The sequence below is a fragment of the Rousettus aegyptiacus genome, unplaced genomic scaffold (assembly GCF_014176215.1).
Source record: "Rousettus aegyptiacus isolate mRouAeg1 unplaced genomic scaffold, mRouAeg1.p scaffold_m13_p_11, whole genome shotgun sequence".
NCBI classification, from domain to species: Eukaryota; Metazoa; Chordata; class Mammalia; order Chiroptera; family Pteropodidae; genus Rousettus; species Rousettus aegyptiacus.
In genome coordinates, this window is record NW_023416286.1 from 29,300,607 (window position 1) to 29,314,424 (window position 13,818).

Here is a 13,818-nt window from a genome sequence, read left to right on the forward strand (position 1 = left end):
GGTGAATGTAACTCCTGAGGCCATGGCAGACAGAAGATCCTGACCACTAAGGCACGTACGTGTCCAGGTGAAGATTTTGACACCAGGCTACCCAGGTGTTCCAGAGCCTACCATTCCTCTGGCAGTTAGACTTCAAAATGGAAATCACTGTGAAAATATGTAGAGCTATATATTATTTTTGGCCAAGGGCCTTTGCAAGATCTTCCAACAAAAGATTTGTACAATGTGATCATTCAAATGAATTTTAAAGATTAAGGCAGAACAAGTTGGAGTATTTTAGAATTAATTTCATAATATTACTCATTAGATCAATATATCATTGTGTCACTTTAACTACAGAGTGTAAGATAACTTTAGTTCAGATGACATAAGCAGCCAGTATAAGTAGAAAGGTTCTCACGGTTAGGTACAAGTCTACGTTGAAAAACGGCACCTTTTTTGGTTGCATGCTAGAATAGATGTTGTGTAAATTTATCTTCAAGGTATTTCTGGCAGTGTTTCACAGGGATGGTTAGAATGAGGAATTTTCTAACTGAGAAAGAGCAGTTAAATTAGGTTGTGATGAACAGCAATTTATGATTAGTGAGAAAGATCCTAAATTATCGTTAAGGATATATTCCATAAAAAGCTTATTCTACTGCTTGGTGATTATTTCTGGTAATTTTAATAAAAACATGTAGTGTCATAATCAGTGTCAGGAAAATTCATGGTTATAATTCAGATAAGCAGGCATCTTTTTGTCCTCTCCCCTGGATTACTTGAATCAGAGCCACTGAAACCAATGATAAAATGGGCTCACGGCAAAAGTAAAGAACCTAAAAGGAATGAAGAAGCTTCAGAGAATACTCCACTTCTCTACAAATTCTCTAGAAATCAGGAAATCTGGACTCTGGACACCCATCTCTTCTTATTAGCTGTATGGCCTGGCTAAATCTTAACCTATTTGGGCCTCGACTCTTCCCCCTGTAAAAAAGAAATCTCTCAGGTCTTTTGAATGCTGAGAGATAGGATTTAAAAAGCAGCTATTTTCATCTTTATTCTACTCCAAATATTAGCATTCCATGTGTTAAGATGCTAGGCACATTCTAATGCATATAAGAGGTAAGAGGCTCTTTATAAGAATAGCATTGATGTTTTCTTCACAGCCAAGAGAGGAGACAAGGTGTGTGTGAGCTATGTTATTATATGTTTGGTATCATATTGTTGGTGACAATCGTGTATTTATCTTCTTAGTGAAGTTTTATATATCTTGCAAGGTCTCTCTCTTCTAATGCCTCTGTATTCCATAAACAACTTCAAGTGCTATGTTCTACCAATAGGAGGCTCTTGGTAAGTGCAGTTAGAGCACACAGCCTGTTCCTGCCTGAAGAGATCACATATCACCAAATATTAGGACCTACGGGAACTTAAAATGCATGGCTCAACCCTCTTGCCTTCTTGCAGGGCAGCTGGTAAGTACAACCCTAAAGACGGCAAACTACCCTATTTATTAGTGATTCTAAATATTGGTAACTTGACCCCCACCCCATAGTCCCTTAAGCAGAGAGAGGTGTTATGATTTGCCTAAGGTGCCTGTTAAAGAAAAAGAAGAAAAAAAAGAAAACCACTGTCAATAGAAAATTAGAATCCCTGTGACCTTCATAGTCAAACATGAAACTGCCTAGCCCTTTCTGTTTAGTGTGAAATTTAATTAATATCATTGTAGTAAACAGGAAAAAAAAATCTACTTTTCTTGAACTTAGAATTAAAATGCTTATAATTTTTCACTTTTTTCATTTCTAAAGGATCAAAAAGACTTTCCAAAAGAGTAAAATTTAAATCCATATTTGATTTTCCTCCAATTATGAAGAAAAAAACCAACTTCAGGTCTTTCTTAAGTCTGAGAGAATAATAACTAAAAACCATCTTTTTACTCACGTGAGAGAATAATAACTAAAGACCATCTTCCTCTGCAGAGACAGGAACTACATATGCCTAAAAAGGGAATATTTGAAAATTCTTAAATTCATTCTTCTGCCTTTTTCCCTATCCTATTTCAAATCAATTTCCTATTTTCTCACATTCCTCCGGGCTGGCAGCTGTTCCTTCTGGGCCTTTATCTGGCCGGAGGAAGACAGGCAGGCAGGCAGTTGCCTGTTCAGCCCATGCCAGCCCTGTTCTCATGCTGGAGACAGAATGTCTAATCTCCATATTACAAGCAGCTTCCAATGGTCCCCATCTTAAAAAGCATCTTAACGCTTGGGTCCACAGGCTGGGGTCTCCTGTCTTTCTTTACAATGGGAATCGAAACCTTTTTTTCTTGGAATAAAGACTCTTATTGAAAAAGGGAAACAATAACAACAACCAACTCGCAAGTCAAGTCACTAAAGAAAAAAATTCACCTGCAGTGTAAACACTGAAGATGGAAGAAGTCATGTAATAAACACTGTATTTGTAGACTGTCGGAAGCAATACAATTGAAGTAAAATTGCTTTTTGTGGTGGTCTGGCAGGGACAATTGACTCTCCTGAACAAAACCATAACTTCCATAAAACCGTGTGAATGGCAACCACCTCCAGCAAAGACCATGAAAAGACTTCCCCTCACTCCTCAGAATAAACAGTTACTTAAATGGAAATGACATCTCTAGCATTTTTGATGTGTTTGACTTTGCATAAGACTTTTTTGGTATATATCCAGAATTATATTTTTATAGACTACGAAGATGCCAGCAAAAGAACAACTTGCATCCTAGCAATTCCCATGGAAATGCCCACTTCTTTTCTGTGTCTATTGTTTTATTAACCCGTGCAGAAGAGATGTACTCAGACTATAAGTGCAGTCGCCGTGGCTGCTCTTCACCTGCCCCGCAGTGGTCCAGCCCAACATGTAGTCCTTGGTAAGGACTACTGAGTTCTCTCATTTGAGTTTCTTTCCAAATGGGTTTCTAAGTCTTTTTTTTCTCTTGTAGTGTATATCAAAAGAAACATATCATCCCATCTAATCTCTAGGATATAGTTTCAAAAGCTCAAGGAAAACAAGGGAAATAAGCAACTTTAAAAAGAAGATATACCAATATACTGCTTTTCTATTTTAATTCTATAAAGTATAATCATAAAGTTCTACATACAGTACAAGCTACGTATTTCCCAAAGCCAGTTCTCTCCTCTGATTTTTCCTTTTTATCTCAAAGTAATCATCGTTCCTACAGTCATCTCCTTTCCTTGTTTTTACCATGGTCAGTCAGAAGTAGTTATAGTACCTTTCTTTTCACAAATAGCTCTTTTAAAAAAATTAATTTTTTTTCAATTATAGTTGATATATAGTATTATATTAGTTCCTGGTAGACAAGATAGAGATTAGACATTTATATACTTTACAAAGTGATGACCCTGATAAGTCTAGTACCCACCTGGTACCACATCTGGTTATCATATTATTGACTATATTCCCTATGCTGTATTTTACATACTTGTGATTTTTATAACCGGCAATTTGTACTTCTCAATCCCTTTAGAACTTTGATTTTCACATGTACCTCTTGCATCCATGTTTTCTTTTTATTTCCTTTGAAACTATCTACTTCTAAATCTCATTACATCTATCCTACACATGTCAATAGCCTTCTGCATGGTCTCTGCATTCCCACCCCAATCCACATAACAGTCAAATCTTCCTAATGACTTAATTGCAAATGCTCCTCCCATGCTCAAATCCTCATTGGCTTCCTACTGACTACAGAATAAACTCAATACTCAACCTGTCACGTAGAAGGACCATTCTAGTCTTGTCTCACCCTCAACAATATGGTTTTTCTCAAATACTCCTCTACTCTTTTGCTGCCACTTTGTGTCCCATTGCTCATGCTGCGGACGTGTCCTTCCTCTTTCCCTCCCTCCTTTCTCTCTCCGTTCCTTTTCTTTCCTTTTCTTTTCTTTTTCTTTCATCCTCCTTTTTTCCTTCCCTCCCTCCCTCCTGCCTTCCCTTCCTTCGTTCCTTCTTTCCTTCTTTCTCTCTCCCTTCCCCCCTCCTTCTCACCCTTCCTTTCTCTCTTCCAACGCTGATTTCCATAATCATTGCCATATCAGAAGGCCTAATTTACAAATTAAGTTATTCCATGATTTTAATTCCCAGCCAGGTCATATTTGATTACTTAATGTCTTCAATAGGATTCCCTACGGGCATTGTAAGTGCAACATGTTCAAAGCTAAAATAATCATCTTCCACAAACTTACATCTTTCCCTGCGTTCCCTAGGTCGGTAAATAAAACATCTCTATCCATCCAAATGATCAAGAAAGAACCTTACATATCATTCTTGAAACTTTTCTCTTTTATCAGCACTGTCTTCTTCATTTCCCACATCAAATCAAACCATAGGCCCTCCACTGTATTCACTATTTTCCATCATTGCAGTCACTATCCTTGTTAATGCAATCACTTTCCAGTTGGGTGCAGTATTATACCTGCCTGCCTCTCTATTCTAGTCTCCCTCCAACACAATCTTGACACTGCACTCAAAAAAATCTTTCAAAAAGACAAATATAAGCATATCAATTTCTTTACTGAAAATTTTTAAATGCTCCTCACTGCCGTTAAGATAACATCCAAACTCCTTAGTAGGACTTGTACGATCTTTTGAGATCCAGCCTCTCCTTGCAGTTTTTATTTCAGCTATTGTTTCTGGCACATTGTAAAGGATATTCCTTCTCCTTGGAACAGCATCCTCCCTTGGCCAGTCTCTATTTTACCTTCATGTCTCAGCTTAGATGTCTTCTCGTCCTTCCCTGAAAGCCTTGCAGTCCTCTCAAACTAGATGTCATGTGAATATTGCACATGTTTATTATATTAAGAATATATAACAATGAACACATTACAATATATGTATTACTTAAAATACTTCATGTTATTAAACATAATTGGATTAATAGTGCATGAATAAAACATTTAACCTGATTGGAGAAAATTATAACAAAAATATATAAATTTTGTGCAAATCTATCCCCAACGAAATAGTGAACATAAAACACATTTTAAATTCCAATCGACCTTAAATGCCCTCTTTCTCAATTTTCACATGCAGAAATTTTATCTACCCTTTTGCATTTAATGTCGTTTTCTTCTCAGAGCCTTCCCTGACCAATTAGTTGACATTAATCTCTTCCTTCCTGTATTCTCTTGGCTCTTCATTTCTGATTATATTACAACATAATTCCCAGTGCTTGCTGTGGCTGTCTCATAGGCAATTCTAATGCAACATCCCCAAAGTCATTCCTCCCTCTTGTCCTTTGTCTTTCAGCTCATATAGCTCTTCACATAGTTGACTGTGGTAGAAGTTTCCATTGTCTTTCCTTCAGCTCTAACATAAATCCCATTGCCATATCCTGTTGCTTCTACTCTTTCAATAGATCTTAAATCTCATCCTTCCTTTTCTATTCATAGAACCACTATCCATATCTAGACCCTGATCCTCTTGTGCCTGGATTTTTGTCACAGTACCCTAAATATTCTCTCTCTTCCTTTCTCATTACCTTATCAGTGTCCCTTCTCCATTGCTACCAAAATTATCTTTTAAAACACAAACCTGCTCATCTTTCTGCTTTGTTTTCTACAAAGCCAAGTAAACCTCCTTAGCGGAACACCTTGGTATGCTTACATTTGGCTCTGGCCTTCCTTTTTCATTTTCACTTGCTGTCTTTCCTCAACTCACTTTCGAATCTTTCTTTATTAAATGAGCCCTCTATTGCGCCTCACAAGCTTTGCCTCTTGGGAGAAGTAGACTATTGACATTCTTCTACACGTTAACTAGCAAATCAATAGATAAAACTTTTCTTCCACCTGCTACCTTTTATTACCTTTCAGACCAAAAATCATAGCTGCATCAAATACGTCTATGATGGAAGTGCATAGGGACATGATAAAAACTAAAGACCATAGGTTTAGGAGTCAGACAGATCAGAGTTCAAATCCTTCCTCTTCCACTTACTAGATAGGTGATACTGAGAAATTAATGTTTTTGAGCCTCAAGTATGTATATAAAATAGGAATAATATAATACCTATGTTATTAGATTGTTGTGAAAATTAAATCAGATAATCTGTACTACATACCTATTATAGTGCTGAAATGTTATAGAACCTCAAACGCACAGTTTGTATCATATTCATCAATAAATCTCCCATAGTACTTGGTACGTGTAGGAACTTAAAAAATGTTTGTTCATTTAAATGGAATTTGTGGCAGATTTTGAATAACCATGCTTAATACAACTCTAGCTGTTAGATAATCATTTGATTCTACAGTAATAAAGATTTAGAAATTTTCCAAATATCAAAATTAATCATTTAAATTTATTTGAGTTGTCAAGGCAAAATAGTTTTATTCCTTGGCACTGATGGAAATGTTACATTCAGTTAATGATTTTAGGTGATAAATGATTAAAAACTAATATTGATCTAAAGAATGTAAAATACAGGTATGATATAAGTAAATATAAGTACAAGAATTTCTATTTTTATCGTACTCATTTACATCACATGTAGAAGAAATTGCTTATGTAATTTATACACATTTATGTGCATACAAATGAATTCCATAATCAAATGTAGTACAATTAAGCATTGATCTAAAAGTTATAAAAATGAAACAATTTTAATGAATATAAATAAAAATTATAGTTTTTAATATTCAACCAAATAATGCTTAACAGTCCTATGATACTATGGCATTAGAGAAGGATTTAGAGACAGAGGCGGCATCCTTATTTATGCCACAAATTCGTTGTTCGTGATTTGGCAAATATTCTTTGAGTCTGAAAGTTTATGCTTTTGTTTTTGGAATATTGACAGTCATAAAATTTTCGAACATATTTCACCAAAGAAAATAATGGAGTCGGTTAGAGTCTTTGAAAAGAAGTTGCCTCAAGATCTATTGGGTCAAAGATAGAATATATTTCCTAGCACTGGGAGATACTGGGCCTTGCTCCCTCTATATCATACATATTTGCACACAGATAAAATCGGATTTATAAATTACGCTTACTGGAACAGGAAAGAACTTACATCAACACAGTTCCCTTAATAAAAATTACTTGCCTTCAGAGATAAGAAAAATAACAATACAAGTATTCCCCTTATTACTTTCTTTGGTATTATTTACACTCTCTTGGAGAATTCAAAATACAATGCTAGGAAAATTTAGCAAAATGAAATATTTTCTAAATGTATCTTACATTTAAAAATATCTTTTATTATCCTAATGAATAATAAAATCTTTCATGATAAAATGCATGGGCTGCACAAGTGACACAAAGCCTTCCAAATATGGCTTTTTTGGATTCCCTGCTTAGTTTCATGCCATCGCTCCTGTCACTCTGGCTTCAGCTGCATCACAGACTCGAGAGCTGACCCAAAGAAGGCCAGCTATTGCTAGGTTCAGCATCAACAACATGATCTGTCATGATAGCTCTGCAAACATGGTTGTGCTCTATACTGGATGGAGACTAGGCTCCAGTGATTAGATCCTGTCTTTGGGAAGCTGGATCTGGAGATAAAACAGGACATCAGTCAACAGTGGTGGGAGAAGCAGAAGCCGAGAACATGTGACCTAACCAGGTAACTAACTACAAGCAGGTAGCTCTGGGTATCTCCTGCTGCTTACTCAACTTCTTTGAAACCTGACTGAAAGGTTGCTGATGTGCCATGATTGACATTCATTTCTTCCAGGCATATTGAAATGGGTTTCTATTTTACTCTTTCTTTCTTTGCCAAGTGCTTTTTTTTTTTTTTAAATCATAATTCTGTATCTCCTAGGTAACCTGAGTACCTTGAGATCCTTACATTCCAAAAGCACCTAATCCGGTACCCATCAGCATTCTGAATCTTAGTTGGTTTTTTCTCCAAACCCCTGGTTAGTTAATATTTACTCACAAAAACTGAGTTTATAAGAAATGTCTCTTTAAAAATGTCTTGTATTTATAGCAAATACATTAGCATGCATCTTTTTAATTGCCAAAATGTTTTTGAATAATCATCTGTCAATCATATTTTCCTTTGTGGGAACAGAAAGGTCAGTAAGTTGGCAAAAAGAAAAAAAAAATGACAGCCCTGGATAGGGTTTTGGTAGGTGGGATAAAAAGTCACTTCTCATGTACACAGCTGCGTGTAATGAATGCAACATGTTTGAGGCCTATTCTTGGATCAGTTCCCCTACATTTTAAACTCAACTTTTCTTGGCAAGATTTCTGGGGCCATACTGTATATGTGTCTGAATTCCTTCAGCCAAAACCTCTTAATATGAAAATTCAGCAGTATTGCATTTTGTGTAGATGTCATGACTCAAAATCCAGTCTGTTTTATGTACCATATGACTCAGGACTGACCTCTGTATTACTATAGCTTATTTTTAGCACAAAGTGATATTTATCTATGTCATTTTCTATAGCTATAGATAAAGATGAGCACATATATTATCCTGTAGACTTATGGTTCACAAGCAATATATATGAAGGGAAAGTATCTTTAAGTGAATTAACAGAAAATACATATATCCCAAACCACAGCCTGACTCTTACCTTAATGAGTAACAATTCTGTTGCAGAAAAGAGCCAAAAAGTTCCAACCTGGGGAATCCAGCTTCCTCTCTCTCCCAAAGGAGAAGTTCCTCTCAAAATATGACTATCTCTCTCTAAAACAAACAAAAGCTCCCTCTTGTTTGTGTAAGTTTTTCCTCTGTTTTCTGGAATTAAAGCCGTATTTTTAAAAATCAACTTTCAGAAAGACTGCAAATGTGCTCTCAATCATTAACATATTCGGAAGTCCAAGTGTAAAAACAAAAGTAACAACATTCACTTTGTATAATGGGTATAAGTAAAATGTTAAATATCTTCCCATGTGAAAAAAACACACAATAATGTTTTAAGTTAAATTTTACGAATCCAAAAAGGATTATTGATCAGGTCTCCAGAAGTCACTTAGCACATAAAGAATTTGAATATCAAACCAAACATTAACAAAAAAAGATTTTGAAAATAAGCTAGCAATCATGAACAGATGCCTCAGTATGGAAGAAAATTAGAAATACAAATATGCAAAATTGAAAAGCAAATATTTTGGAAACATCTTTGGAAATTCAATATTTTTCAACAGATAGTTAACATGGATGTATTATATTTTCTATCTGAAAAGACTGAGAATTATTTTATTAGTTCAATAATCACTCATATTATTTTAAATTATATGTGTCAAAGTATTAACTCTAGGTTCAGAGTCATGTAAAGTTTTAAAATATTTAGATCAGATAATGGATAATAACAGGTTTTTATACAATATTAAGGAAAATGATCTAGGCCCTAAAGATGTTAAGACATTGAAATGAAGGCTAAATATTCTGAAATGTAGTTACTTTATCACAAAATACATTAATAACTCAATGAATCCCTATTTGATTTTAACTTCTGATAAAAATAAGTTCTTATTGTCCATAATCATCTGACAACACGATCAAGATGATTAAAAAATCATTCACGCATGTTTTTCTTTATATTTCCACAGAGATTTGCCTAAGTGTCAATGATGGAATGACAGTCATCAGTCATTATCTTGCAGGCTGTCTTAACTGTCTTCAGGCTATTTCTTTGATTTTATAATTTTCTAGGGTAAGGTATCTGTTCTTCGTTTGTTTTTCAAGTCAAAGATTCAAAACTAGATAGAATATTACATTTTCAGTCATTCTCCAATATGGAATATTGGATCCAATACCCACAAAACCAATTATTTTCTCAAGTAAACCCACTATTTGTCACTGTAGAATACTGCAAAATATCCATGAGAACTAAACTCTGAGCCATGTGTAAATATTGGCACTGCTTAAAATCAAAAGGGACATTTACTCTGAAATCAAATTATATTTGGAACATTTTGGAAAGAAATATATAATAAACCATTGTAGAAATTCTTATATGTTCGATTTCTACTTTGAATGTTTGATTCAACTTTCAGTTGCAAATTCAGCTGAGTTCATTCAGCAAAAGAAGGCAATATATTTTGATAGAGGGAATGGAAGCAAAGTTTCAGAGATTAACCAGGGATCAATCTGATCATGACTAACCATCCTTGTGGGCACATTGAAACATCTGTGTTTCATCAGAAACTCCAGAAAATGCAATGCATACCACAACGGAAAAATTCCCTCCAACCTCTCTCCCTTTTCAATGGAATGTTTTACCAAGATTTGTTTTATATATTTGACAGAAAATATATTGCTAAAATATAGGAGATTATCTGAAGATTTGTGATCCTTACAGGAAAGGTTAATAAGAGTTAGAAACGATCAGCATTTAGGGTACATAAGAAATACAAATGCTTCCAGCAGTTGTTTGAAGAAAGCAGAGTAGTTTGGGTTGTTTGCCCTACCTCCCACCCCACCCCCCCTTTTTTTTTTTTGAGAAATTAAAATAACACTTTTCTTGATTGCTCCAGGGACCGTAATTGAGTGCAACATAACCTCCCAAATTATACAAAATGTTATTTATTTTCTGAAGCTATTATTTAAACAGCACAACCGCTAGTGTGGAGTGAAAAATACAGTTAATGAGTCAGATGGTTATTTCCTTGTATAATTTTCTTCATTACTAGAAGTCAAATAATGTAACAAATAGATATTCTCAAAAAATCTGAAAATAAAGATCAATGTGCAAGCACTAAATTTTGATGAGACACTCAGAAATCTTTTGTATCTCTATTATACCACATTGTCAACAAGAATAGTCAGTTTCTTATATCCATCTGGGGCATACCTAGTGGGGTTAAATATAATTTTAAGAGACGATGTCAGCAAAAATTTAATTAGCTCACAAAAATAGCACTTCCTCTACATGACTACTTTTTCCCCCTTTTAATTTCTCTTAACCTCAATTGGTTAAAAACAAAAACAAAAACAAATCCGTGGATGGGGAAGGAAGAGAGTGATACCCTGTCTTGCCCGTAGCGAACATCCCTTTCTATAAAATTAACTTAAAAAGAGGTCAATTTCATCTGTTTTAGGCAGATTATATGATTTTGTCCATACGTTACTTCCTTCAAGGATGGTAACACTGCAAGGTTTGTGCAAAATCCTCAGATTAAACATGTGCTTTGAACATTCTTACATGAACATTTTTGCTCATGTACATTTTTTTCTAAATCAGGCCTAAACCAGAGATAATAGCAATTAAACAGCCAAAAGAAAAAAGGAAAAAAGTATAAAAGAATAAACTTTGCCAGGGAAAATAATTTCCTTCAATATTTCCTTTTTAAGGGGTAAATGCTGGAAAGAAAGAATGACTTTAATTGAAAGCCTCAAATCTAAGAAAGATGAAAATTGCCATTGAATCTTTATTAAAAGTATTTTACATAGAAATTTATAAGAAACATTTAATTTATTATTTTGCTTTATCACTTTTTCAAAAATAGCTCCTAGTTAAATTGTCACACTTATGTGTTTTTTAAAATTTTTCGTTAGCTGTTTCTATTTAATTGTCATACTGTAACCAAAGAAAATATAGAAAAAACTGGTCCAGCCAACCATGTGAGATGGAATGGAATGCTTATTCTTAGCTTATTTTTCTATAGAGTTTCTTTTCTTCTCATGTGTGTTATTTTAACATTCACATACTTTTACAAATAGAAATTGCTTTTTCAAAAATATATTGTATTTGAGGGTCGCTGATAAACTTGCCTAAATTTTTTCCGTAAGTAATAGAACACAGTAAGGTAAAATGATAGAACTGTTAAATTTCTTTTTTTATTAATTATAATTTTGTAAAATAATGACTGAAATTAATGTTAGTATCCATTTAATACTTACCTAACTTAAGTGAAAGCTAAGCATCATCTAAATATATTTCCTCATGCCTTGTAAGTAGTCCATTAGAATATATTAAAACTATTTTAAGTCTTAAAATATCACTTATTAGTGACTGCCAAAGAGATTCTCTTAAAACAAAACATATTGTTATGGTTGATAATAAACAGGTGTTTCTTATTTCTTGTTTTAAAAATAAATTGGCTGTCTTGGAGTTTAGAGTGTTAACATATGAAGCTTTGCATATATTTTAGAAAACAAGAACATTTTGTAGTGTTATTGTTCTCTCATGTATTGCTGACTGTAACTTTTAGTTTACTATTTCACTGGGCTTTGTTGACTCCATTTTTAGTCTATGGACTGCACACAATTTTTCAGAATACTACATCCTTAATATAGGACATTGTTAAAGAATCTGAAAGAACAATGCGGCCCTATTAACTACAGCTGTGAAGACTTTTCTACTATAAATTTCATATATTCGGGGCTATTTAGGACTAAACTTTAACTTCTGCAAATAGAAGGTGATCTGAAAGAGTTTTAAAGATGTACATGTCTCACTAATAAATGTTTCCTTTTCTGCACTTCCTCCCCATCTCTCTCCCCAAAGTCCTATAGAGAAAGTATTTTATGTAACCTGAGCAGAACTGTGAAAATACAATGACAGTATTACATTTTAAAAAAATTCACACGCGCACACACACACACACACACACACACACACACAGGCACACGCACAAAGAACAACAGAAAGAGAAAATGTGATGACAGCAGATACAAGATGCTGACAAATTTCAGAAGGTGGCCAACAAAATGAATAAGTGACAACTGCTGAGGTGGTGAAGAAGCTCAAGCCCAAGGGCTACCGGAAAAGAGAACCGACCAAGGGCAAGCTGATTCCTGCTCCAGAACCTCAGAAAAAGCATGGAAAACAGATGCCCAGTGACCCAAAGTTTGGTGAACGGAAAAGTAATTTTTAAATTAAGTAATCTTGCTGATCACACCTTAAAAACTACCTACCATTTGTTTTGCCGATATAATAAAGGAAAGTTCAGAAGCTGAGTCAGATTGTTGAGGCAGTATAATTTTGCGGTTAGGAACAAAGACTCAGGTGAGACTGAATGCCACTTACTAGCTCTGTGACTCCTACAACTTAAACTCTCTGTGCCTCAGCCGCATCATCTGTAAAATAAGAGTGCCAATTATAATTCTCACTTCACAGAGTTGCTCTACGTATGAAATGAGTTTATACATGAGGCATGCTTCGAATAGTGCTTGGCAATTATTAGTGCTTATTTTTTAATAAAGCTGTGAGAAATGTACTATGAGTGGCAAAATGTGTGTGTGTGTGTATGTGTGTGTGTGTGTGTGTGTGTGTATTTAATTTTTTTTGGTCCACGCACATTTAGCACATTCTTTCCCAAGAAAGTTGATCCCAATATGCAGTGTTACTGAATGGCAAGTAGATTCTAATTTCAAGTTATTTCTCCAGAAGGGACGATATCCAGGTCTCCACTAAATCTGGAGAGAATTCTTAAATTGGTTTCTTGGGACCTTTCCTGCTCAGTGATGCCCTAATTTACACTTCATAATTTGCAGCCTGCACGTGAGGCATTCTCAAACAGTCTGAACTGAAAAGAAATTCTTATCATAATTAATTTTTAAGGCAGCGGGGACTTGGCTGTGAGGTTACCTGAAGCCAACAACAGAAGCGGCAACGTTAATGTGACAACAAGTCCAAATAACGCAGTTATGCCTTCCATGTCAGCACTGAATGAATGTACTTGATTTCCAAAGATGTAACTTCATTTCATGGTGTCATTTTTAAAGAACTACAACCCGTTGCTTGTTTAGCTTTACTAGTTTCAAACATTACTTTTAATTCCTTTTTAAATTCCTTTTAAAAGGAATTAAACAAAAAAAAGTATAGCTATCCCTTGATAAATAAGCACCTTTATTGCATTGTAAAAATTTGCTAGGTTTTTGAAGTATTTTATGA

At 34.6% G+C, this 13,818-nt stretch overlaps 2 protein-coding genes across 10 annotated transcripts in view; one reads left to right on the forward strand and one right to left on the reverse strand.

Moving 5' to 3' along the window:
* TENM3 (teneurin transmembrane protein 3) overlaps positions 1–13,818 on the reverse strand; it is a 766,204-nt gene that overhangs the window by 303,544 nt on the left and 448,842 nt on the right. The window lies entirely within an intron of this gene.
* LOC107519625 (protein S100-A10-like) overlaps positions 2,799–13,818 on the forward strand; it is a 39,736-nt gene continuing 28,716 nt past the window's right edge. The window contains exon 1 of the mRNA XM_036229000.1: positions 2,799–2,878. Within this exon, the coding sequence (XP_036084893.1) occupies positions 2,799–2,878 (80 nt within the window). The remainder of the gene's footprint in view (positions 2,879–13,818) is intronic.